This window comes from Histomonas meleagridis (genome assembly GCF_020186115.1).
Source record: "Histomonas meleagridis strain 2922-C6/04-10x chromosome Unknown contig_68, whole genome shotgun sequence".
NCBI lineage: Eukaryota > Parabasalia > Tritrichomonadida > Dientamoebidae > Histomonas > Histomonas meleagridis.
In genome coordinates, this window is record NW_027150909.1 from 348,672 (window position 1) to 376,292 (window position 27,621).

Consider the following 27,621-nt stretch of genomic DNA (forward strand, 5'->3'; position numbering starts at 1 on the left):
CTTGAATTTCTCGTTTCGCATGTAAGAAATATGATGAATAAATTTTCCCTAAAAAATTACAATGCATTATTGTAGAATCAGATAAATAAGTTAAAAGTAATGGTAATAATACATCGAAAATCGATTCTTCAGCATTTGAAAAAAAGACTTCGAAACCCATTTGATATATATTATAAAATGATAAATCAACAGTTGCGAATTTATCATTTAATGAAGGATATGAACGTCCTGCATCGAAAAATGCAGTAACATATTTAATTGCCAAGTTTTTTAAGTCGATATGTTTTAATTCATTTGGTAATGTTTTAGAATCGAATGAAAACACAGAAAATAATGCAAAGAAAAATGATGCAATTGGTGTTTGTAACTCAGGGAAATAAAATATAGTTACAGCTAATTCGAATATTTGTTCGAAATATTGTACAAATTGTGGGAACTCTTGTAACCTAATTATTACAGCAGTCATTACATACCACCCTTGTTTAGCTATCGATTCAGCATCTGTTAAAGATATCCATTGTAAAGCTAACTCGAAATATCGTGGAATTGTTGTGGAATCAATTTCATTTACTGTTCGTACAAATTCAACTAATGGTAATGATCGTGATGACCCATAAAAACATAATGATATAAAATGACAATCAACTATAGGCTTTAAAATTAAATGGATTTCTTCTTCTGTAGGATATGAATCATTTGGAAATAAACTATCTTCATATGAAAATTCACGTATATATTTCTTGAGGGAATTAACTAATGCTTCTAAAAAATCAATGATGTTTGAGTCATATAATGATGATGGCTTAGAAATGCCTTTCATTCGAATGATCTTAAATATAGAGGTAAATTGTTCAATGGCTTTAGAACGTGTTTTAGGTGAAAGCATTAATAAGATTAAACATTGAGCTAGCCGAACAATTAATGTGTCTTGATTTGAATTACCTTCTAATAATTCAAACGTTTTCTCTGATAATGATAAATCTGTGTTGATATTATCAAGAAAAATATAATTAAATGTATGCATAACATTAGGTAAAACAAAATTATAATCTTCATTAAAATTGTTTTCGATGACTTTTTGCAAAAGTGCCAGGAGACCGTTTATTACAGGCGTGGATGAAAAATCTGTAAACATTGTGTTAAAAAGAGGAATGAGCTTGGTTACATCAAATTGGACAGATGGAAAGAATCGTGCAAAGATAGTAAGTTGTGTTTTATAGTTATATCCATATGTGGATATTTTTGGAAGCATAAAATCAATGATCTCATCAACTGAATCTTTTGTAAAGTATTTGGAAATGTAGTACGTGTACTCTAAAACTTCAATTGAAGAACCATCTTTTAAAACTAATGGTGTTATTTCTGATTCAAAATATAAAAAGTTAACAAAATCATACATCTTTTTCCATGATAATGTTAAACCTGGAATAGGTCTTTGTAAACTACAAAAAATTGATTGCATAACAGTAAAACATGCAATTTGTGTTATGTAATCTTTAACGGGAAAAGTGGTGCCAATTTCGAATAACAATTCAATAACTGGTTTTCGAAGCTCTTCGGGATATTTTAATTGTTTTGGAAATGTTGATTCAATTTCTCTTAATAATTTGTAAATGGTTACAAAATCATTATCATTAAAAGCTTTTTTTGTTTCTTTTAAGAACCAAGACCACATATCAAATGCCTTTTCATCCTTCACTGCATAAGGAGGAGGGAGGTATGATAATGGGCTTTGGCTCCTCATGGATTGATGAGCTTCCATTTGAAATCCGTTCAAACAAACTCCGTTCAAAAAATTGTATATAATACGTTTATTTTCATTCATTAATTTGGGGTGCCCCTATTTGACTTAACAAAGAAAAACGTTAAGTCATTTCATTTTTTATTCAAAATTTTCTGTCAACCCCAAATGAAAAAGGCAAAGGCAATCATTTTTGATTTCAATGGAACTTTGTTCTGGGACACGGAAATGCATTCTGAAGCATGGATAAAATTTTCTACAACAATCAGAGATAAACCTCTTTCAAATGAAGAAATGAAATTATTAATTGGAAAAAATAACAAAACAACATTAGAATATATAAAAGGATCACCTGTCACAAAAGAAGAACTGAAGAATTGGTCAGATCAAAAAGAAACATGTTATCGTGAAATTTGTTTAAACGATAAAAAGAATCTTCATTTAGCACCAGGGGCAGAAGAACTGCTTGAATATCTTAAACAAAATGATATCCCCAGAGCAATTGCTTCAATGGCTGGTGAAGATAATATGAAATTTTACCAAGAAGTATTTAATTTAACAAAATGGTTTCCTCCTGAAAACATAATATATGATACTGGTGATATCCCAGGAAAGCCTGACCCAGCAATATATCTCAAGGCTATACATACTTTAGGTGTTGCACCTGAAGATTGTGTAATTGTTGAAGATTCTGCAAATGGCATTGAAGCTGCGCATAGATCAGGCGCATCTGTGGTCTTTGCTATTGGTCCTAAAGAAAAACATGAAGAACTTACCAAACTTCCAGGTGTCACAAAAGCAATTTCCAATTTTACTGAAATTGACCATTCAATATTCCATTGATAAATATGAAATAAAAGAAACTTGTTTTTAATGTAATCAAAAATAATTTAATTTTGTTAAATTAATTATGCACATTTTAAAATTTCATTCTTTCCTGCTTTTGCTTCATTATATTTATTTATTCTATTCTTATCGAATGAAAGTTCAATTTTTGAAATTCATTAATGATAAACCATTTTTTTTTCTTCTTCAAAATCGCTTTCTTTATTATTTTTTCTTCAAAAAAAGTTATCTTTTCGTTGTGCAGTACTAAATTTTTTTTTGTAATAGAAAATCAATAAATAATAAACATGATGGTGGTGATTAATTGATTTGTTTTTTGAAAAACAATTAGTTACTTTTTTATCGGTGCACAGAAATATTGTGAACGTCAGTTTTTATATAGTTTTATGCCTGGAACAAGTCGAAGCAAGAAGACTATTAGAACTCAAAACAACTTAAAAAGTAAAAATAGACACCTAGAGAAAAGAGATCATGAAGAACCCAATAGCCAACACTTTAACTTCAATTTGCTTATTGAGCTTGAGAGAATTATCATTAATTTAAATGAAGGAAATATTGAATCGTCAATCGAACAAACACTTAATTTATTTGACGAGAAGTTTCCATGCACGTTTAATTCTGTAACGAGCAATTTAGTTTATTCTTCATTTTATTCACAAAAGAATACAACTGATATTTTTTTAAAATATTTAGAAACACTTCAAACAAAACAAGAAGAAATTAAAATAATCTTACCAAAAATCATTTCAGTTTTTACTCGTTATATTCGTAATATCAAATCACAAGAAGCATATTATTTAATTGAGAAAATGATAGAACGAAATTTAATTGATTCGAATATTACAAAGGGTATACAAACAAAATATTTTGAACATTATAAAAATGGCATGCAAAATTTGAATATACAGTCCTCGTGGAGTTTTCATTCATTTTATAATGATCCAATAGAAAATAACTTTTTCAAGAATTATAATAAACTTTCAAAGAATAATTGGGAACTTCATAAGCAATTAATTAACGAAGGAGTTAATCCAAATGAAATTGCAAAAATAATTCGAAAAGATGAAATCGAAAAACTTCAAGAAAAAACATCACAAAATGATTTTGATTTTAATCAAAAAATTGAACCATCACTTTATGAAAGATGTTCTTTTGTTAATCAAAGAGATGTTTCATTAATTGATTATGCAGCTTTCTTTGGATCTATTAAATGTTTTAAATATTTGCTTATGAATGGTGCAAATGTGGAAAATACAGGTAAATATGCAGTTGCAGGTGGAAATGTTGAAATTGTTCATTTGTGTGAACAAAATCATTCATCATTTGAAGATGCATATAAAACAGCAATTGAATTTCATCAAATTGATTTATTCAAATATATTTATGAGAATAAATTAGAAGAAATGTCAAAAAATTTAACTGATTTAGGATGTTTATGCGTTGACTATGGAAATTATGAAATTCTTTTGTTTTTGGAAGAAGAAGGAATGGAAATCAATAGAGATATTTTTCAAGTTTCAGCAAAAATCGGAAACTTATATCTCGTGATGCATTTTCTTCAAAAGGTAGAAATTCCAAATGATATTTTATTTGCATGTTTCGAATCAAAAAACATCGAACTTGTTAATTTTGTTATGGAACAAAAAGGAATTGATATTAATGCTAAAGATATTTATTTGTTTTATTTAAAATTTATTTTAATAATTTTTTATTTCAAAATAATATTTGGAAATTATTTATATTATTTTATACAGCACTTATTAAAGCATCTGAAAATGGATACACTGAAATTGTAGAATTAATTTGTAAGAAATCAAATCAAATCGAAGAACTTATAAGTGCAACAGAAAATGGTAAAACAAAGAAAGTTATATCACTTATTCAAAAAGGAATGGATATTAATGTTAAAGATATTTCTTTGGCTTATTTGCATTTGATTTTTTTAATATGATATTTTAAAATAATATTTGGAAATTATTCAAATTATGTAATACACCACTGATTTGGGCAATTAAAAATAATAAAATAAAAACGGTTCAAACTCTTCTTAAACAAAAAGGAATTGATATTAATGATAAATATATTTATTTGTCTTATTTAAAAATTATTTTAATAATTTTGCATTTCAAAATAACATTTGGAAATTATTTAAATTATTTAAAACAGCATTTATGTATGCATCTTCAAAAGGTCATTTAGAAATCGTTGAATTACTTCTTAAACAAGAAGGAATTGATATTAATGCTAAAGACATTTATTTGTTTTAATTAATATTTATTTTAATAATTTGGTATTTCAATACAACATTTGGAAATTATTTAAATTATTTAAAACAGCACTTATATATGCATCTTCAAAAGGTCATTTAGAAATCGTTGAATTACTTCTTAAACAAGAAGGAATTGATATTAATGCTAAAGACATTTATTTATTTTAATAATTTGGTATTTCAAAATAACATTTGGAAATTATTTAAATTATTTAAAACAGCACTTATGTGGGCATCTGAAAATGGAAATATTGAAACAGTTGATTTGCTTCTTGAACAAAAAGGAATTGATATTAATGCTAAAGACATTTATTTGTTTTATTTAAAATTTATTTAAATAATTTAACATTTCAAAATAATATTTGAAAAAAATTTAAATTATTTAAAACAGCACTTATGTATGCATCTGAAAATGGTCATGCAGAAATAGTCGATTTACTTCTTGAACAAGAAGAAATTGATATTAATGCTAGAGATATTAATTTATCATATTTTGGGAATATTTTAATAATTTCGTAATTCAAAATAATATTTCGAAATTATTCAAATTATTTAATACAGCACTTATATGGGCAAGTAAAAAAGGTCACGTTGGAGTAATCAAATTACTTCTTGAACAAAAAGGAATTGAGATTAATGCTAAAGATATTGATTTGTTTTAAATTATTTTTATTTTAATAATTTTATATTTCAATATGATAATTGGAGATTGTTTAAGTCATTTAATACAGCACTTATAGAAGCAACTAGAAATGGTCATACAGAAGTTGTTAAATTACTTCTTAAACCGAAAAGATTTCTTCATATTGATATAAATCATAAAAACATTGTTATCTTTTATTTAAAGTTTGTTTTATTTTTATAAAATTTGATAATATTATTTGAAAATTATTTAAATTATTTATGAGAGCACTTGACATAGCATTTGACAATGGTTATACAGATATAATTAAATTGCTTCTTGAACAAAAAGGAAGTAATGTATATAGTAAACACATTTATTATAATAATTTGACATTTCAATATAATAATTTTAAATTATTTAAATTATTTAACACAGCACTTATACGTTCAGCTCAAAAAGGTTACACAGAAATCGTTAAATTGCTTCTTGAACAAGATGAAAGTGATGCTAATAACGAATACATTTATTATAATAATTTGACATTTCAATATAATAATTTTAAATTATTTAAATTATTTAACACAGCACTTATAAATGCAGCTCAAAAAGGTTATACAGAAATCGTTAAATTGCTTCTTGAAAAAGATGGAAGTGATGTTAATAACGAATACATTTATTATAATAATTTGACATTTCAAAATAATAATTTTAAATTATTTAAATTATTTAATAAAGTACTTAATATAGCATTTGACAATGGTTATATAGATATAATTAAATTGCTTCTTGAAAATATAGGAAGTGATGTTAATAACACATATATTTATTATAATAATTTGACATTTCAATATAATAATTTTAAATTATTTAAATTATTTAGTAAGGCACTTGATAAAGCATTTGAAAATGGATACATAGACATAGTTAAATTACTTCTTGAACAAGAAGGGGTTAAAGTTAACACGAAAAATATTTATTTATTTTATTTAATGTTTATTTTAATAGTTTACTATTTCAAAATAATATATGGAAATTATTCAAAATATTTGGAACATCATTTATTATAGCATCCGAAAATGGTAGTATAGGAAGAATTTTATCACTTCTTATGTCTAAGGGAATTGATGTCAGTACGAAAGGTATTTATTTGTTTTATTTAGTATTTATTTTAATAATTTGATATTTTAAAATAATATATGGAAATTATTCAAATTATTTGGAACAGCACTTATTTTAGCATCCAAAAATGGTCACACAGAAATAGTTAAATATCTTCTTAAACAGGAAGAATTTGATGTTAATGCGCGAGATATTTGTTTGTTTTATTTAAAATATATTTTAATAATTTTATATTTCAAAATAATAATTTTAAATTATATAAATTATTTAGTATAGCACTTGATATGGCATTTGAAAATGGTCATACAGATATAGTTAAATTGCTTCTTGAACAAGAAGGGGTTAAAATTCACATTAAAGTTGTTTGTTTTGACATTTCAATATTTAAAAATAATATATAAAAATTATTTAAATAATTAGAAGCAGCACTTTTCCAAGCAGCTTCAAATGGTAACATAGAAAGAGTTAAATTACTTCTTGAAGAAGGAGTTGATGTTAATGCTAAAAGTATTTATTTGTTTTATTTTATATTTGAAAATAATATTTGGAAATTATTTAAATTATTTGGAACAGCACTTATGAAAGCATCTGAAAATGGTCACACAGAATTAGTCAAATTACTTCTTGAACAAAAAGGAATTGATATTAATGCTAAAAGTATTTATTTGTTTTATTTATTGATTTAAATAATTTTCTATTTCAAAATAATATTTGGAAATTATTTAAATTATTTTGGACAGCACTTATGTTGGCATCTCAAAATGGTCACACAGAAATTGTTAAATTACTTCTTGAACAAGAAGGAATTGATGTTTATGCCGAACACATTTGTTATAATAATTTCATACTTCAAAATATTATTTGGAAATTATTTGAATTATTTAGGACAGCATTTAGTATTGCAAATAAAAATGATTACAATGAAATTGTTGACTTAATTAAGGAAAAATCATCAAATAAAAAGAAATGATATCCAACTTTTTGCTTGCATAAATAATTTATTCATAATAAACATAAAAACATATTTAATTTTATTTAATTAACTATTCAATATTCATTCAGTGTTTTAAATTTATATGATTTTTTTTGAATTAGTAAGTTAGCATAATATAAATCACCACTTTTGTTAAACTTTCATGTATTAAAAAATTATATTTAAAAAAAAAATTAAACGATTTCATAATGCTTCATACTTGAAAAAAATATACTGATCAAGAAACTGAGATTGATTTACGGATCTTACGCCACTTTGATCCACATTTATACTTTTCATTCGAAATTAAAAAAACAAAAAAATATACCATCAAAATCTCGAACCTTAGCTGTTTGATTGGGGTGCCCTAATATTTGGTATTGTGTAAGTTCAAAAGAAGTAATTTAAATGCTCAACTTAAGATAAACAAACAAATGATATGCCATATTTGAAAAAACATTATAAATAATCAAATAATAAAATATTTTATTGAATATCTCTAAAGTTTTGTGTTAAAAAACACTTTGGTAGAGAAATATAAGTGTGTAAAACTTTAAATTTCAGTTTCTATATTTCCTCAAAATATATTTTCCAATTTAATAATTCATTTGTGTTGTGAGTGTAACAACATTACAGTGTTCTATTTTTTATGTATAAAAATTTCAAATTAATTTTATTTGTAACATAACATTAGCTTTTGATAAATGTCTACATTTCGATTATATCTGTCAATTTACATATTTCTATTAAATTTATTTTCTTTAAAATCAACTGCAAATGGGTCATCATAAATATCAGCAAAATTCATGGAAAAGTTATTCATTGAAAATGTACTTTCATTATTAACATTTACATCATTCGTACTTTCTTCATCATTAATTTGTTTCTCCGATGATAACTGTTTTCAAATTGGTACAAGATTTAAATGCAGAAGTTTGTATGGAATAAACTGAATTCGGAATTACAATATTTGTCAATGATGAACATGATTGAAATGCATAACCTCCGATTGTTTGTACATTATTTCCAATAGTAATTGTTTCTAATTTAGAACAACTATCGAATGAATCACTATTAATTGTTAGAACTGAATCCGGATTTACAATATTTTGCATTATGCATTTATAAAATGAATAGGTACCAATTGTTACTAAACTTTCATCTAAAGTAATTGTTTTTAAATTATAGCAATTATAAAATGAATATGGACAATTGTCAATACATTATCACCCATAGTAAGCGTTTCTGATTTATAACAGTAATTAAATGCATAATTTCCAATTGAAATTACTGAATCTGGAATGACAATACTTGTTAAAGTAGAAGCACGATAAAAAGAATATCCTCCAATTGTTGTAACTGTGTTCGGTATTTCAAATGTTTTCGAAGTTAATTTTTGAGGATAACATACAATTGTAGTAAAATCTTTATTATATAGAATGCCATCATTAACAGTATAATAAGTGTTTTCATCAGATACCTCAATTGTTTGAAGATTTATGCAGTATGCAAAACAACCTTAGCCAATTGAAGATACTGATTTTGGAATGAAAAAGGTTGTCATATGACAACAGTAAAAAGCCAAATTTCCTATTGTTGTAACACTTTCACCAATAGTAACTGACGATAATTGACAATTATAAAATGAATAATTTCCAATTGTTGTAACTGAATCTGGAATTATAATATTTGTTAATGATGAACATTGAAAAAATGCATAATTTCCAATTATTGTAGCAGAATTTGATATTTTAATATTTTTTAATGCTGAACAACAATAAAATGAATTACTTCCAATTGTTGTAACAGAATCTGGAATTACAAGATTTGTTAATGATGAACATTGAGAAAATGAATAATTTCCAATTGTTGTGACTGAATTTGGAATTACTATATTTGTTAATGATGAACAAAAATAAAATGAATAATTTCCAATTATTGTAACTGAATTTGGTATTACAATATTTGTTAATGATGAACATTGAGAATATGAATTACTTCCAATTACTGTAACTGTACTTGGAATTTCAAATGTTTTGTCATTAAAAATCAATGGATACCAAATAATTTTTGTACAATCCTTATTGTAAAGAACTCCATTATTTCCACTACACTAATTATTGTTTTCATCAAATACATTAATAAATTGAAGTTTAGAGCAATATGAAAAGACACCATCACCAATTGGATTAACTGATTTTGGATTTGTAATACTTATTAATGAACTGCAGTATTGGAATGCATAATTTCCGATTGATGTTACAGAATTTAGAATTACGAGTCTTTTTAATGATGAGCACCCATCAAACATAGAATTTCCAATAGCTTCAATATTTTCACCAATTGTAACTGTTTCTAATCTGGAACAAGATACACATACAGAAATTCCAATTGATGTTACAGAATTTGGAATTACAATATTTGTTAATCCACAATCTTCGAACGCATTATTTCCGATTATTTTTACATTATTTCCTAAATTAATTGATGTTAATGAAGAATAAGAAAATACATAATTTTCAATTGATTCAACCGAATTTGGAATTGTGATATTTAGGAAAGAACATTCGCTTAATGCATAACTTTTGATTGTTATTATACTTTCCCCTAAATAGATTGTTTCTAAACTATAACAACTACAAAACGTATAGTTTTCATTTACTGTAACTGAATTTGGAATTACAACATTTTTTAATGATGAACAATCATAAAATGCATAAATTCCAATTGTTGTAACTGTATTTGGAATTGAAATAGATGTTAAAGTTGAACATGAATAAAATGAATAATTTCCAATTGTTGTAACTGTATTTGGAATTGAAATAGATGTTAAAGTTGAACATGAATAAAATGAATAATTTCCAATTGTTGTAACTGTATTTGGAATTGAAATAGATGTTAAAGTTGAACATGAATAAAATGAATAATTTCCAATTGTTGTACCTGTACTTGGAATTTCAAATGTTGTGATAGATGTCCCCCCTGGATAACAAATTATTTTTGTACGATCTTACTAATAAAGAATTCCATTATTTCCACAAAAATTATTATTTTCATTAGATACATTAATAAATTGAAGCTTACTACAATATGCAAATATTTCATCGCCAAATGAACTTACAGATTTTGGAATGAAAATATTAGTTACCGATGAAGAACAAAATGCATAACTTTCAATTATTTCTACATTATCACCAATGCTAATTTCGTATAATTGTGTGCAATAATAAAATGCATAACTTCCAATTGAAGTAACAGAGTTGCCAATATCAAGCGAAGTTAATAAAGACCATTGGCTGAAAGCTATATTTCCAATTTCATTAATTTCACCACCTATTGTAAGATGAATTGTTATATTTTTATATGTGTCTCTTTCATTATATTCTTAAAGTGTAGAGATAGAAAGAGTATAAGTTGATACAGTATATGTATCAAAGGAGTGTGAGAAAAATAATATAAACAACAAAGGAAAAATGTTATGGTATAAATCTTTTTTGCAAAGAATTATCTGGGAAATAAACTTTTTTTTATTTTTATGAAAAGCTCTACAAAGATCATCAAAGGTAAGGTTATTTGTGATATGATGTTAAGTTTTTCTGTCTGATTTATATATGTAAAAAATTTAGATCTTGCATTAAGTTTAAACATTTGCTGTATTAATGAATTTATTGATATTGATTTTATTGGTAAGTATATATACAACCATAGAGAAAAAATGGTTGTTAACTAAAATTCAACAAAAGCTCATTTCAAGTTTTTAAACGTGTTTTTTCATTTCAAACAAAATCAAAAGCAATCAGAAAATTTAAAAGAAAATTAAACCGTGATTATCGGCAAGAAAAACTAAGTTTTATTTTTATGGTCATTATGAGATCATTAAAAAACACCAAAAAGGCATTTTAGTGTTAATGTCATGATAAAGTAAAACTTATATTCGTTCAAATTATAGCTGTATGATAATATGACAAATAATTATTTAAATATTTTAATATGATTCACTTTGAAACAGTCTTGCAAGTGAACCACTTTTACGTTAGAAATAATTAAAACATGAATTTTAAAATATATATTTTAAATTTTTCATTACCAGGCCCGATTATTTATTTTTTTTTTATACTATTTGGTTTGATGTATTTAAACTTTTATATACATCAATTTTATGTTAACATTATAAATCACTTATTTTTAATGAATTTATTCTTTAATATTTTAGAAATTTGTACTCTAGAATCACAAGGTTTCTTTCCAGAAAATCAGAATAAAGCATATAGTTTACATGCCATTTCACCAAATTTACAAGATCCTAGTGCTCTAAAACAATGTGTACTTAATTAAGTATCAAGATTTGTTCCATTAGATATTTATGAAAATAATTGGTTTAAACAAGTATTTAATGATTTGGAAAAACTAAAATCGTTGTCAAAAAATCCTTCAGATCCTATAAATTACGATGAAGCTAAAATAATTCATGATTACTTATTTTATCTAAAACTTACTTCAAGCTTCGATGATGAACTTTTCAATGGGAATATCACTGATTATTTTAAGTGCACATTTTATAGTTTTACAAGAGGATTTGATAGATTAGCAAAAACAGGATTTACAACAGTTTATAAACCTTCTAAAGATTCTACCTCAACACTATATAAGAAGAATACTCATGTTTCAACAAGATCATTTACATTAGTTCACTCTTCTTTTGAATCAGTTTGTAATCGTGATGTACCTATAATATTTAACATTACTACAAAAAGGAATTTGAAAATAATCAAGGATATAAATAAGAAAGATTCAAACACAATGATGTTCCCTCCAGCAACTCGCTTTGTAGTAACCAAAGATCCATATGATTTGATATGCGTAATTGTTGAGGGGCATTTAATGTGCCGTAGTTATACTGAATTTTATTTGTTTAACCCATTTAAAGTAACAATTGTTGAATTAGAAGAAGTTGATGAAGACTATGGTCCGATTATTTATGAAGAACGTCATACACAATCTCCTACCAAAACAACACCAAAAGAGAGTACACCAGTTTATACAACCGGATTTACATCTGAAGAGCTGAACTCTGATGAATACTCTGAGAATCACCATGAAGATAATCCAGAAGCCCCTGAAAAAGAAGAAAAATCTGGTTCAAAAAAAACATATATAATTGTTGTTCCTGTGCTTGCGATAATTCTTATAGTAATTGTGGCTTTCATTATTTATTTCTGCAGGAAATCTACATTAAAAGATACAAATACACATCAATCGATGTAATGATAGTAAGAATTTCAACATTAATTTCATGAAAATGAAAAATTCACAAAATAAATAAAAAAAAAATATTATTAATAGTAAAAAATATTATTAATATTATTAATAGATAATATGAAAGCGAAAAAAATGTAATGAACATAAATAATTTATTAATATTTTACAGAAACATTAATGAAATAAAGATAAAACATTTTGATGTTTTGCTATTTCTTGTGCAACTTCATTATTTCCATTTGCATATGCAAGCAAGTGAATTGCAATGCCTCTCTAACCATGGAATTCCATTGGTAAAAAATATACATTTACTGCCAAAAAATCAATTAATTTCATACAAAGCGCATTACCGAAAGCATTAGCGACTTCATCTGATTTCATGGGCATTAAAAATGTTTTCCAAATGTTAATTAATTCCGATATATTTCCTTTTGATATCAAGCATTGTTGGTAATAATGTTTGGAATGGGAACTGACAACATTTTGAAGAATAATTTAACTAAATATTGTATAGATAGAAAAAAATGCGTAAATAATAATAAACTAGTCAAAATCGAAAAAGTTCGATACGCCCAATTCTCGAGAATTTTGATTGGTTTATCGATGATTTTTTAATAGGTTATTTGGCCAGAGCCGGCACATTAAACGGCGTCGGCAGTTATTTCCTGCTTATTAATAAACGTACAACATCATCTCACTAACTAATGAACTCGAAGAAATTCATCGAAATTCAAATAAAAATTACACTCCAATAGATGAAGAAATTGACGAATATTTAGAATGGATTGAAGGTGATCCAGTCAAAGATCGTGATCTTCGCTGGATTGCAATTGAATCCTTGAAAGTTCCATTACCAGAAGGTTGGAAAATATTCCCAAGGAAAGATGGACAAGGTGATCCATTTTATTATAATACAAAAACTCGAGAATCATTATGAGATCATCCTCTTTTTTGCGTACAATTATTGTGAAGTGTTTTTTAAGTAGTTTCTCAAAAAGTGGATGTGAAACCACTCCCTTGTGATGAAGTGCGTGATTGATTGTGATCCAGGTCATGACGACATGGTAGCTATCATGCTCATGGTTTATTCACCTTCTCTTTCAATCCAATACATTTCCACAACACATGGAAATCAAACTGTCAATAAGACATATATTAATGCAAGACGCACTCTTAATCTTATTCACCGTGCAGATAAAATTCCTGTTTATAGAGGGTACGCTTCACCTTTGATTCGTGAAGGCGTTGCTTGCCCTGAGATACATGGAGAATCTGGTCTTGGTGGAGTTGATTGGAGTGAAATAGATTCTACAATGCCACGCAACCCAGCGCTTGACATTCTAGGGTATGCAGATGAAACCGAACTTAAGCCTACTGATTTCTTTGCTCATCTTCATCGATTAATCAGTGAAACGCCCGATAACGAAAGGTTTCAAATTGTCACTACTGCTTCTATGACCAACATAGCGCAATATCTTCGTGTCTATCCCGCAGATGCTTCAAAAATGAAAATCAGTTGTATGGCAGGTAACTTCAAAACTGTTGGCAACATTCTTCCATTTTCAGAGTTCAATGTTCTTGTTGATCCAGAAGCTACTGACCTAATTCTTAAGTCAGCGGTTGAAATGCATTTCTCCGCTCCACTTGATGTCACCCATACAGTGCTTGTGACCCCATCAGTTCTATCCTCGATCGAAGCAGCCACGAAAAATCTCTCACCGAAGTTCTTTGGTTTCATTCGCGATTTATTATTTTTCTTCACTGACACATACAAGAACGTTTTTGGCTTCAAATCGCCCCCTCTTCATGATCCTGTTGCTGTGTACTATCTTTTGCACCCAGAACAGTTCGAATGTGTGAAATGTCATGTCGACATCGAAACAAAGGGCGAATACACATATGGCGCATGCTGCAGTGACTTGCTGATGAAAAAGAAAAAGGAACCAAACGCAATAGTTTGCTTAAGATTAGTCAATGGAGGAATCGAAGAATTCTGGAAAACAGTTATCGGCGTCTGGACTGATATTGCAAAGGAAATTGCATAAAAAGATTTAGTTGTTATCTATTTTGAGTCCAAAAAATGCATTTGAAAAGACTTTTGTTTCCATTTTTATTGTTTGGAATTCATGATAAGAAATGATATTTAATCATTCATGAAATATTTCGATTTAAATCTAAAAATTAATTTAGTATTTAGATGGTGTTACAAATGAAAATATTTTAATAATCTTTGATTATTTTGAAAAACATCAATAGTAACAAAATAATTTCAATGAATGGCGTTTCTTATTAATTTCTAGAAAGAAAAGATAATGGAAATAATTAGGTGTAGCAAAAGAGCAAATAAATTTTTCTGAGATATTTATTTTAAACTTATAAAAAAATGTTTATCTACATTAAATATTTGATATCATACTTCAAACTTTCGAGCAGAAGTCGCAAAATGCTTTTCAACATGTGATTTCATAATAAAAATGTAAAAGAGAACGTTTAAATTGAATGCAGATGGAAACGTTTCCAGCTCCAATTGCTCCAACAAGAAAGAGAAAGAGAAACAATGCTGCAACAAAAAACAACAAATGGAGTGATGAAGAGGATGAACTTCTTCGAAAAATTGCAAGTTCTCAAACAAATATAGATTGGAAACTCCTCAAACCACAATTTCCCGGGAAAACAACACAACAACTCTTTGAAAGATGGACAAAGGTTCTTGATCCCAAATTAACAAAAGGATCTTGGACAAGACAAGAAGATGAATTTATCATCAACTTTGTTTCTAAATTCGGATGTAAAAGTTGGACAAAACTCGCCACAATGCTTCCAGGGCGGGTAGGAAAGCAATGCCGAGAAAGATACATGAATCATTTAAATCCAAACATTCATCATGGTCCATGGACGCCAGAAGAAGATCGGCGTCTTTATGCTCTTCATGAAAGCTTTGGTAATCATTGGACTCAGATTGCAAAACAAATGCCAACTCGTGGAGAAAATATGATTAAGAATAGATGGTATTCAGTTCTTTCCAAGAAAACTCCACAAGAAATGAAACTCACAGACAACAACAACGTACCCGTACAAACTATAGGTACCGTTGTTCGATCAAATGAACCACTTCCAATTCCAATACTTGAAGATACTTCACAAAATCAACCAATGCATTTTGGAACATCACAAATGTGTGTTACAGGTTCACCTTTTGCGTTATATACACCTAATTCAAAGGCAACGCCAATGTTAAATCATTGCGATGCCGATAATCAAAAGAGTTTATTCTCTTCACCAACAAAACCAAAGGATTCCACTTCAGCTTTATCTGAAAATAAAGCTGAATTTTTGAATCTCTTTGTTACTAATAAATAAAACTTTAATTTCTGGAAATCTTTAAAAAATTGGTTTTACTTCCAACATAAATTAAGTACATGTTAAAGCATTTACATCATTAAGAAATTGCATTTTTCCTTAAGGCCTACACCTTTTTGTTGAGAAAAACAACCAGAGGACTTTTTTAAAATTTTTATGATAATTTATTTATCATCAGGGAATTATTTTATATTATATTATATTTTCTTTTTATATCTTATAATGAAGTTTAAAGTGTTCTTGTTTGTAGTATAAAATATTTAACTTTGCTTTCTAATCGAAAAAATATTGAGATGATTGTTTTTATGTATTAAAAAAAAAAGAAGAGAATATAAGTCTTTTTTAATGAAATTTTGATAAAATTTCAATATGATAACGTATTAAAGCAATTTAAAAATAATGAAAGTTAATACCTCTCTTTAGAGTTGAAAAAAAAAAAATGATTTTTAAAATTTTCGTTTTACAAATAATCTCCGAAAAGGTGTAATTTCTGAAAAATCTTTCGCATCTTTAATCCGTCAGAAGATAAAACTTTTTCTTTGTATTATTCGGTTTTTCAAGTAAAGAAAAACAGATTCACCCCACATTACGACCGTTTACTCCCCAGAATTTGTCTAATCAATGCCACAAAAAACGAAAACTAACGTATAAACGGCAAAATTTCCAATTGAATAAGCCTAAAATCTTCCACTTTTTCATGCACGTAAAGTCAAGAAATATCATTATTCAATTCTTGTGGTCATTCGCGCGTAAACCATTATAAAAGTCAAAAAGTGTCCTTTTGAATGATGACGGATGCTCCTCGTCAACCTACGCGTGGCGCCGATTTTCGCCCGCATCCAGTATTCTGGAATCGCCTCCCCAAAGAAGATCAAGTTGAGTTTGCCCGGCTTCGAACTCAACTTCACCAATACCAAAAATCGTATGGGAAAGATCCAAGGGTTGTTACATTCCGTAAGGAACTCAATGCAGTCTTGAACTTCATTGAGCGCGATGAAGCTCATCGCGAAGAGCGTAGCATTCTCACCGGAATTGCCTTTGCTGGTCCATTTATCTGTGTAAATACAAGACTTCTCAAGCAATTTTTGGGAAGATGCAAATCATCCATCAATGGTGGCTTTCAACAAATGGGCTACGTTGCAATTCGAACCAAAACTAAAGCCAGGAATTGCATTGTTGCTGTAATGCACTCACTTACATCTGAGCCATCACTTCTTCGTCAATGGACTGTTCGCGGCGCGTCACCAAATGCAGAAATATGTTTTGTTTCTTCTTTTCCCATGAATTTGTTACCTGAAGTCACACAATCTGATCTCAACTTAGATAATCATACAAATACTTCAGTGCTTCAATCAACAGCTCTCCGTAACGTAGCAAGACCAAATTCAACTGTTCCACCAATTGCTTCTTTGGATCAAAAACCGAAATTCGCAATATATCAACCATCAAAGTTCATCCCCGAATCTTACTCAGTCGAAAGTTTATCTGCATTCGATGATACTGAATGGAATATCTTACCAGAGCAGGAGCAGGATTCATCATGGGAAATTAATGATCTCTCAATTGGAGGAATTCCTCGATCTGTTTCCACATCAATGGACTTTTGCGGTGATTGGCTTAGGATAACAAATGATTGGGCAGCTTAGGATATAAATATATTATTACAAATTATTGTGCTCAATTATTATGTCGAGGAGTATTAATACACGCGGTAACGCGGTATTTTTTTATTGTAGTGTGTTTTGAGAAAATAGAAAAAAGTAATTGTGAAATTGATATTCAAAATTTGTATATTTGAATATCAGTTTTATTCATAGTGAGTTGGAATATGGGAAATTGGATTAGCCTATGTGTGTTTATTTATTGAGAATGTTTATGAAATTGAAACTTTATTATATTGTTTCAAGTCAAATAGTAATTTCAATATGAGAAAGAATAACCGAATTTTGCTTTGATCAAAGCAATTTAATTAAATGGATGATGCCCTTATGTTTTGAGTTATAATATATAATGAATTGATCATTTCATGTCATACGAAACGACTTATAGGCTGGTTGTCAGTGGTTTGCTTTTTTCTCTGCTGATGGTCTAAAGAATTTTAGATTTTTAATAGAGATTATGAATTTCAGAATGAGACATTTTATTGATTTGCTGAGCCTTAGTTTTAAGGGATCAATCAAATCGTTTGTTTGTGTTTAATATGAAGATGTTAATATCTTTTTTCGGTTATTGTTGCTTCGTTCGTGCTCTTCAGCGTTGGTTTCATCCTTTCGGCTCCTTCCAATTCACAACAAAACCGCTTTTTTTAATTGAAACCGAAAAATTTCTTATCATTTGTGTGCAGGATGGCTCAGGACCGCCGTGCAGTCGTTAAGAATGTTGATATGTCCGATGAAATGCAAGCTGATGCAATTGACATTGCAACACAGGCTTTAGATCGTTTCAATATTGAAAAGGATATCGCAGCTTATATCAAAAAAGAATTCGACAAAAAATATAACCCAACATGGCACTGCGTTGTTGGTCGCTCTTTCGGTTCTTTCGTTACACATGAAACAAAGCACTTTGTTTACTTTTACATTGGTCAAGTCGCAGTCCAACTTTGGAAATGTGGTTAAATCAATAAATAATTATATTCCGTAACGAATTTATAATTGTGTGTTGACTCTAAATTTATTTGAAATTCATTATTTTTACACTCTGTAAATTTCGAAATTATATTTTTGAAAAAATCATCAACTTTCTGATAAATTAAAAATTTCAGATATCTATATTTTAAACATAAAAGGAGCGTTTTATTAACAATTTTAAATCTGTACGGATCTTTCTTTCTGAAAGAAGTAACTTTCACTTTTTGGATTGAATGCTTTACTGGTATCGTGCATTTGAATGATTTACAAAGCTTATTCATCGGCTTTTAAAATTTTTTCTCGTTATTATTTCTTGTATTGCTCATTGTTAAGTTACAGGATAATCTCTTATAAACTAAAATAAATAAAAAATAATGATCTTTTTACACTTGAAAAATTTGCAACATTTATTCATCTTTATGATTAAAATTTAGTGTATTTAACCATTTTTTATTTAACCAAAACAAATTTTCAATATTTTTATTCTTCAGAAAGAATATCCAAAATCTTTTGAGCCAAAATATTTGCATCTTCATTTTCGATTGACAAAATTGAAGCGAAAACGTCGAACAAACCAAATTCTCCGAATTTATTTATAACTAAACTCAAATCGCCGTCTGTAGAAATTTTAGTGAGTGCATTTTCCAAAGAAGTTTCCATCAATGCGATAGAACCTGTTGAAAAGTCACATAGAGATTGTAACACTATCAATGAAACATCTGCTGTTAGATATGTCATTAATGTTTCGGAGTTCGGTGAACACGAGAAGGAATTATTTATGAAAATAAAAATACGTGTTTTTAATTCGAAGTTCGAGTTTTCATACATATTAAGAAGGATTTCTAAAAGAGGAGTATTAAGATAACATTGCAAAAGTGTTTTAGATTGAAATATTAAATATATTAAAATCGTTATAAGTGTACATTGGTTTTCAACACAAATTCCTTCATACGAAAGCAACTTTATCATTTTAAATGATACCTCTTCTAAATTAAGACAAATAGGACCATAAACACTAATAAAAGGATAATATAGAATGTTTTGAAATGTTATGAGTAATTCATATGAGAAATGTTCTTTATCAGATAAATCATTAGGAGTAAATTTCGTGAAGAAATTGTTCATACAAACTAATACCATAGGTGGCGCAAACTCTTGCATATAATCAGGATACCTATCGATAAGTTTATAGACAATATAACATACTTCTTTTAAAAATGGATTAGACTGATGAAAAAAATTAGGAATTATAGCCGAAATATTCGATGTTTCATCTTTTGTATAGTTTACATATGTGACAAAATGACAAATAAAGAAAAGTGCAGTTTCACAAACGCTTTTATGTTGTGTTGAAAAATTGGCTCTCTTTACGCAACGCTTTATGAATTTGTGTCCTACAAAGTTACAAACATCAGGCGGCGTTTTAAACATAAAATTTGCCATAATGATTGAAACATTTATGAAATAACTAGAACTTGATTTAAGTAAATTTTCAAAAATCCCAACAATTCCTCGAGAAAAAAAATTTTTCTTAACTTCATTGTCGCTAATAACATTGAGTATTATACCAAAAACAATGTTTTTTGTCTGAAATTGTAAATCTGATTGAATAAGATCAAGCAAAATTGAGCAAATTTCCTCTGAAAAAATCATATGATAATCCTCTCTTGGGGTAGATGTTGATTCTTGCAGAGAATTTAGGTGATATGCTAGTCCTTCTTCTGGCATTTGGTTAAATAAAAAATCAAAATTAATTGGTTCAATATTTCCGTCTTCGGCATTTTCCTGGCTTTCACTTTCCGTTCTAAGTTTACGTTTGAGTGATAATTTGTCAGGAAGAAGTTTATAGTGTAAATTCAGTTTTTAGTCGAGATAAATAAACGGTCGAATCCAAACAACGCAGATTCAAAAAAAAAAATTCTTTAAATTTTATATATTAGCTCATATAAAATAATCATAAATACGCTAGTAAAAATGTAAACCATCAATACCTTCTAATGAATGTTTTATATTGTAAAACATTTAACAAAATAAAAAATTGTTTCTTTTTGTTCCATAAGTAAAAGAAGAGTTAAACTGAAACAAATTATAATTTTGCAATTTTCTGCATAAGAAAGTCCAAATATATTAAATTACAATGACTAAATCGAATGCAAAAACAAATTTCATTTCTAACTAAATTTTTTACAATTATTTACACATGTTCATATGCAATACTTCTTTGGAAGTGGGTATACATCGCTTGTCCTCCACATCTTGATCAGTCCTGCGATAAACTTTGATGCCGCCACCGCCAATTTCGTATTCAGCGTCGGGTCGTCTGATTTTCTGATTAAGTTTGGCGCAAATACCATCGCCAGATCGGACACGTTCATATTTGTTTTATCTGCGGACTGCGCCATTTCCTTTAGGAACCCGACTAAATACATCAAAACGTTTCTATTAATTACGTCCATTGTATCCGCGAATTCAACGTATTGATCTCTTCTTAATGAGCATAACTTTGTTGTAAGTTCGGCATTAATTAAATTTCCTGTGATGTCTTTAAACCAGTTTTTATATAATGTAGCGACATCATGTACATGTGCTTCTTCTAAAAATGAAAAATCACGCATGTTGGCTTGATGTATCATTTGATCAACTCGATTCATATTTCCTGGTAATCGAAAAATTCCTTGTGATTCGTGGCACTTTTTGTTAACCATTGAAATCGTCATGTAATGTAAAAAAATTGGAATTGGTAAATTAGGATGATTTTTATCTTGACTCCACATCATTTCTTGAAGTGAGACTCCAAATTGGATAGCAGAGTCCTTGTAACTCATTGGTAAACTATTTACTAATGAGGGCGATATGTCAGAATATGGGAGTGACATACCAAGTGAAAAACGCGAAATGGCGCGGATAAATGTAAAAAGTGCCAGCTGCTTGATGTCATGGCTCATCGCGTTTTGGACGATTTTTGCTAAATGAGTACGGACAAAACGAGTGATGTTTGTACTAGGAAAGAAGATAGAAACAACGGCGGTGAATAATTGAAGGGTTTTAAGCATGGCATCTTCATGATTGTTTTCATTTGTTTGTTTAAGGAGTTGAAGATATGCTTCGTCTACAAGTGATGCCTCTGATTTAACAAGATCAATGAAATATTTAACAGTGCCAGGAGTTTGACGTGATGGTCGAACACCTGAATATTTGAGTATGGTTTTGAATAGAAGTATTGCTGATTTTGTGGTTGACTTACCAAGTGATTGGCTGATGGGAGATGTAATGGGAGTGGTTTGAAATGTTGGAGATTGAGCTTTTTTAGCTTTGTTGATAGCACGGAAAAGAACACTGATATCACCACCAAGAGAATCAGTTTCAATTTCCTGGGGATAATAAAGAGGCTTCCCATTGTGCGTTGTGAGTTCTTTGATTTGACTCCCAGAAAGACTATTTTCACGTTTAACTCGAGGTATTCGAACAGATTGTCTAGAAGCTCTGTTAATTCGATGCGGTGCTGTGATTTCACTGTTTATATTAAAGTTAACTCTGCCTCTTAATATGTTATCATCATCTGATGCTTTAATTGGTTTATTATTTGAAAGAACTCTTCGTCTTGTTTGCGGAAGAGAATCATCACCTATATCACTTTTCCTTTCTGGTGATATGTATGTTGTTTTAGTCCTTCTACGATTATAATGAGGATGACGATTTACATATTCTTTGGTCTCTGGATCAATAACTGTGGCTCCTTCAGGGTACTCCCATGTAGATGTATTCGTTTTTGGATCGAAGTAAAATACTTTTCCGGCTTCACCTTTGTATTGATAATAAACTTTAATCTCTTCCATTTTGGGGAAAACCGTTAGTAATTCAGTAAACCGCTATTTTCAATACTGCTTTTTGATAGCTTTGTGAACAGGGATGGCTTCAAACCGTAGTTTGGACAGAAACTCAGAGGTTATAACTTTCTTGGGTTTTAGTGATGAGTTCATTTCCTGAAAAATCTTCGGAGTTTACTATATTTGGTAGATCACCATTATTCTAAATCTCGGAAATATTTCACATGTTGTCGAAGATTTGTTATATAAGAAGCAAAATTTTCGAAATTGAATAAATATTTTTTTAAAATCCTCAATGGAGATCATAGAAAAAAGATATATATTTGCTTCGATATTGTGTGGATAATTTTATCTAATTATCGTCCAAAACTGTAATACTTTACATTTAACTGATTTATGGATAAAAGTAAAAGATGTCACTTTTTTAAGATATTTTTTGCATAGCGATTTAGTTAAGAAAAGATATAATAAAATAGAAAATGAAAGTTTATTAATATCCTAATTATACAACATAAGAACATGTGTTTGATGATCATTGTTATATAAGAAAAATATGGTTTGAATTATTTAATTGATCAACGTATTGTCATAAATAAAAAAGTTTAAAATCAATAAAAGTTAAATAGAATATATTGCTTAGCGTTTTATTCATTGGTTCCTGTTCTAGAACAGAGTTTTAGAGTTGGTCTTTGTTTACAGCGTTCAAATTGAATTGAATGGTCAACCCGAGGTTTTATACAAGTGAAAAAGTGATTTTAAGATTACTTTTTGAATCGAATTGAAAAAAATTATTTGTTTTATACAGAAATTTCATAGGTCCAAATAAAGGGTAAAAAATAAAAATACCTTAATATATTCAAGAAAAATATCCAATTAAACATAATGAATATAAATTCATATGTGACTTAATTATCATCATCCATTAATATTTATGGTAATTTAATGTGTTCTTTTAAATAGAATCCATTTTATTTTCTAAACTTCTTGTATAAACTTAACCGAAACAAAAGCCGAAAAGTGACTAATAAACATCCATGGCGATTTGCCAAAAGCGTATCCTTATTTTCTAATTCTAGAGGTTAAATGTGTTATTGTAGGCGATGGTGCTGTTGGGAAAACTTGCCTTCTTATCAGTTATACGAAAGATGAGTTTCCAACCGAATATATTCCAACAATTTTTGATAACTACGCAGCCAATATTGAAGTCGGTGGAGAATCGGTAAGCTTGCAGTTATGGGATACTGCAGGTCAGGAAGATTATGCAAGACTTCGACCTATGTCATATCCTGATACCAATGTTTTCTTGTTAGCGTTCTCTGTTGATTCAAGAACTTCCCTTGAAAACATCACAAACACTTGGTATAACGAAGTTCATCAAGCAGTTCCAACAGCAAAGATTATTTTGGTCGGAACCAAAGCTGATCTTCGTCAAAAAGGTGGACCAAATCTTGTTCAACCCGAGCAAATTGAGAAAGCCAAGCAACAAATTCAGGCAGTTGAGTATATCGAATGCTCTGCTTTAACTCGGGCTAATGTTAATGAATTGTTCAATACAGCTGTTCTTTGCGTTCTTCGTCCTAAGGGTGCAAAGAAAGGCAAATCAGGCAAGAAGGAAGCTGATGGAAAGTGCAGCATTTATTAAACCAGGCTCATTTTACAATTTTTTTTGAGTTATCCTCTATCAATGCTTCGAAGCATATTACCAGCAATTTATAGTTTCATTATTCCAACTCAAGAACCCAAACCACTTACGATGGCGCATTGGTCAGCGGTGTTAGCATTCAAAAATTGAATTGAAAACAATCGTTTATAGTCGAACACACAATTCAAATTATCTATCGGCTAAAGAGCTTCTTCCAAATTTGGAGGAATAAACACTAAATCCAATAATAAAATTTCATAAAATGTTTGTAATTTATAAACAGATAATTGTTGTAAAATCTCAATTAAAATTTTACAAAATTTTTTAGAATGTTCTAAAATAAATTTTCAGCATATTAATAAAAATATTTTATTTATGATTTTTTACATAGAAGGTATCTAGTTGATCAAAGGCAATTGTGTGAATTTTTATATACCACTCATACTGTTTTATTTTTTTTTTCAAAAAAAAAAATTAAAAAAAAAATAATAATTATTTAACATGTGGTAATTTTAATCAATTATCATATTCATAACTTAATATAGTTTTTTATATTAACATCAGTTTCCAATAAATGCTGATAATATGATTCGACTCAGTTTCCAAGAAGAAATACGATACGTTAATAGAATACGTTAAAAATATTTTTTATGGGGGAAACTCCATCCAATAAAATATTAAAACAATACAAAATTTATGGAGACACAAGCCCTAGAAAGCAACAATTTGAGGTTGAAGTTAATTTCGATATAACACCTCAAAATGATTCAGATTTTTTAATTTATCAAATGCTCTTAAACAAATATAGAAAGCAAACTTCCTTTTTTACTTGGAAAAATAAGTATTTGGAAAGAGAACAATCAAATTTAGAAATCGATGAACTTCGTGGAATAAAAGAACAAAGTGATCGAAATGCATCGCACGAAGCTAAAAAGATGAGAAAACATTTTTTATATCAGTATAATCAACTTGCAATTCGTTTATTAAATCGACTCAAATTATCACGACTTTTTTCTCGATGGCTTTTTAAATACGATGTAAGCAGACTCTTACGCATCCAAAAATCAATTTCTCTTCCTATTTACCATCGTAAACTCAAAGAAAAATCACTTCATCAAATGCAATCAGAATTACTCCACTCCGCAATTTCGAATAACTTATCTATTTCACGAATGCAATCTCAAATAGCCAGTAGTGACAAGCTTAGGGAACTTATTAGCAAACTTAACCAAGCGGAAAAACAAAATTCCAAACTCGAAATCACAATTAAGTCCAAAGAAACAGAGCTTAATGAACTACAATCACGTATCCAAATGACCACCAATGAAAATTATGAAACTCAAAAGCGACTTAAATCACTTAAGAAATCTACATATCAATTACAACAACAACTGATTGAATCAGAACAACGTTATCAAGATGAAATTGCACAATTACGAGCGCAAAGTAATCTTCAAAGTCGGGACTCCAAAGATGAGTTAGAAAGCATTGACAAAGAACTTAAAGAAAGAAAAGAAGAACAACAATTAATTGATGATTTTGAGAATGTTGCACAGAAATATGCTGACTTAGAACTCCAAAAGCAACAAGAAAAGTTAAATTCGGCACAAAACATTATTCAACATCTGAATGAGTTATTACAAAAATCCGAAAAAAAGACATTAAAATTAAATCATATTAAAGATACTATGGAAAACGAATTGAATAACCTTAAAATTAAAAAACAACAAAACGAAACATCAATTTCTACTTCAAAAGTAATCGATAATGACAAAGAAATACACTTAAGAAATTTGATTAAAGAAACTCAAGAGAAGTTAAAATTAGCAACATTAAAAATAGAGGTACAATCTGAACAAATTAAGAATAAACAAAAAGAAATTAACATGTTACAAGATGAAATTGGAATTTATAAAAGTCGAATCATTGAAATACAAAATCAGTTTTTGAGAAAAAATAAACCATAGAAACACCAACAATTTACTATACAAAATATTTTGAAAAGTTTACGCAAGTTTCAATTCGGATTTATCGTACCAAATTAAAACAGATGAATCAGCATCAAAAACGATTGCTTTGTTGTCATTAGAAATAGTTATCATCTCAACTTCCTTACCTGATGACGTATAATACTTTGAACCTGTTTCAATGTCATTTTTTATGATTTCATCATCTTGATAAGAAATTTGTTTGCGCTTTTTTTCTGTTTTATTATGCTTTTTTAAATATGTGTCAGAAAAAAATTCTTCGTCTTCAAGTAATTCTGTAATATTTCGTTTGGTAGAATTGATAATTGAGAAATTAGGTTCTTTGATTTCATGAATTTTCTTATTACGATTGTACTTTGGAATATTTTCTTCTCCACTAGTTGTAGATGAAGAAATGAAATGATATTTTACTTTACTTTTTTTGCTCTGTTTCTCATTTTTTGTATCATAATATGAAATATCAAGACTTTTTCTTTTATTTTCTCCTTTGCTTTTATTACCCATTATATCCATAAATACTGGTTCTAAACTTTGTTTTCTTTTTGGATTATTTTGTACATCCGTGCTTAAATGTTGATTCTCAATATCTTTCCTATTTTTTTTCTCCTCAATTATTTTATCTATTGCAATTAAAGCAGGGTGTCTTTTCCCGGTATTCATATTAGGTTGTTTTGATCTGAAGTTAAGCATCAAATTTATCGGGGTGCCCCGAGTTAGTTGGTCAGAATTAAAAACAACAAAAAAAATAAAAATGAATCCACAAAAACAAATTCTTTTTAAATCAGCAAACATTTTATCTTCAGTACGTGACTCTATTGATAAACAACTTCTTCAAATTAAGGATTATTTGGAATTAGCAGGTGTTGGATATCGTGGTAAATTAATTGACGATGAAGGATATCCACTTCCTGATATTGATCACTATAAGGTTTTATCACAAAGACAACATGCTGCTCGACTTTTAAATGACCGAAAAAGAATAGAATTCATCATTGATAATTTAACACAAACAGAGGGAAACACAGCAGACGGAAATCCACCACTATATCTTGAGTTGGAAAAACTTAAGCCATTCTCAATTATTGATGAAGTTCATTCAAATTCCCCAGCAGAAAAAGGTGATCTACGAAATGGTGATTTCATCTTACAATTTGGTGATGCCAAAAAAATGTTTGACATTCCAAAGCAGATTGTTGAAGGAAATCCTGTTGTTGTTAAAATTTATCGAGTTGCACCTGAGGGAAGAAATATCATAGAAATCACAATTACACCAGAAAAATGGAGCGGACAAGGACTTGTTGGAGCCCATCTACTACCCTTTATCGAGTAAATATTATTTCAA

General features: G+C 28.5%; 10 protein-coding genes across 10 annotated transcripts; 9 read left to right on the top strand and 1 right to left on the bottom strand.

Moving 5' to 3' along the window:
- Positions 1–1,909: 1,909 nt before the first annotated feature.
- Positions 1,910–2,584, top strand: GO595_008468 (hAD-superfamily hydrolase subfamily IA variant 3; the record flags this gene model as incomplete). Its single annotated transcript, XM_067922045.1, has 1 exon — positions 1,910–2,584. One exon carries the CDS (start codon positions 1,910–1,912, stop codon positions 2,582–2,584), a length of 675 nt encoding a protein of 224 aa, XP_067771234.1.
- Positions 2,585–12,376: 9,792 nt separating this feature from the next.
- GO595_008469 (uncharacterized protein) lies at positions 12,377–12,838 on the top strand (the record flags this gene model as incomplete). The annotated part of the gene is made up of 1 exon (XM_067922047.1): positions 12,377–12,838. The coding sequence occupies one exon, from the start codon at positions 12,377–12,379 to the stop codon at positions 12,836–12,838; it is 462 nt and encodes a 153-aa protein (XP_067771235.1).
- A 1,016-nt stretch (positions 12,839–13,854) lies between these two features.
- On the top strand, positions 13,855–14,877 carry GO595_008470 (nucleoside hydrolase; the record flags this gene model as incomplete). Its single annotated transcript, XM_067922048.1, has 1 exon — positions 13,855–14,877. One exon carries the CDS (start codon positions 13,855–13,857, stop codon positions 14,875–14,877), a length of 1,023 nt encoding a protein of 340 aa, XP_067771236.1.
- Positions 14,878–15,337: 460 nt separating this feature from the next.
- On the top strand, positions 15,338–16,192 carry GO595_008471 (Myb-like DNA-binding domain containing protein; the record flags this gene model as incomplete). Its single annotated transcript, XM_067922049.1, has 1 exon — positions 15,338–16,192. One exon carries the CDS (start codon positions 15,338–15,340, stop codon positions 16,190–16,192), a length of 855 nt encoding a protein of 284 aa, XP_067771237.1.
- A 785-nt stretch (positions 16,193–16,977) lies between these two features.
- GO595_008472 (uncharacterized protein) lies at positions 16,978–17,838 on the top strand (the record flags this gene model as incomplete). The annotated part of the gene is made up of 1 exon (XM_067922050.1): positions 16,978–17,838. One exon carries the CDS (start codon positions 16,978–16,980, stop codon positions 17,836–17,838), a length of 861 nt encoding a protein of 286 aa, XP_067771238.1.
- Positions 17,839–18,537: 699 nt separating this feature from the next.
- On the top strand, positions 18,538–18,810 carry GO595_008473 (Dynein light chain 1, cytoplasmic; the record flags this gene model as incomplete). The annotated part of the gene is made up of 1 exon (XM_067922051.1): positions 18,538–18,810. One exon carries the CDS (start codon positions 18,538–18,540, stop codon positions 18,808–18,810), a length of 273 nt encoding a protein of 90 aa, XP_067771239.1.
- Positions 18,811–21,026: 2,216 nt separating this feature from the next.
- On the bottom strand, positions 21,027–22,658 carry GO595_008474 (RhoGAP domain containing protein; the record flags this gene model as incomplete). The annotated part of the gene is made up of 1 exon (XM_067922052.1): positions 21,027–22,658. The coding sequence occupies one exon, from the start codon at positions 22,656–22,658 to the stop codon at positions 21,027–21,029; it is 1,632 nt and encodes a 543-aa protein (XP_067771240.1).
- Positions 22,659–22,731: 73 nt separating this feature from the next.
- GO595_008475 (Ras-related C3 botulinum toxin substrate 1) lies at positions 22,732–24,291 on the top strand (the record flags this gene model as incomplete). The annotated part of the gene is made up of 2 exons (XM_067922053.1): positions 22,732–22,767; positions 23,728–24,291. The coding sequence occupies 2 exons, from the start codon at positions 22,732–22,734 to the stop codon at positions 24,289–24,291; spliced, it is 600 nt and encodes a 199-aa protein (XP_067771241.1).
- A 1,118-nt stretch (positions 24,292–25,409) lies between these two features.
- On the top strand, positions 25,410–26,258 carry GO595_008476 (putative tropomyosin; the record flags this gene model as incomplete). Its single annotated transcript, XM_067922054.1, has 1 exon — positions 25,410–26,258. The coding sequence occupies one exon, from the start codon at positions 25,410–25,412 to the stop codon at positions 26,256–26,258; it is 849 nt and encodes a 282-aa protein (XP_067771242.1).
- A 772-nt stretch (positions 26,259–27,030) lies between these two features.
- GO595_008477 (26S proteasome non-ATPase regulatory subunit 9) lies at positions 27,031–27,609 on the top strand (the record flags this gene model as incomplete). Its single annotated transcript, XM_067922055.1, has 1 exon — positions 27,031–27,609. One exon carries the CDS (start codon positions 27,031–27,033, stop codon positions 27,607–27,609), a length of 579 nt encoding a protein of 192 aa, XP_067771243.1.
- Positions 27,610–27,621: the final 12 nt, after the last annotated feature.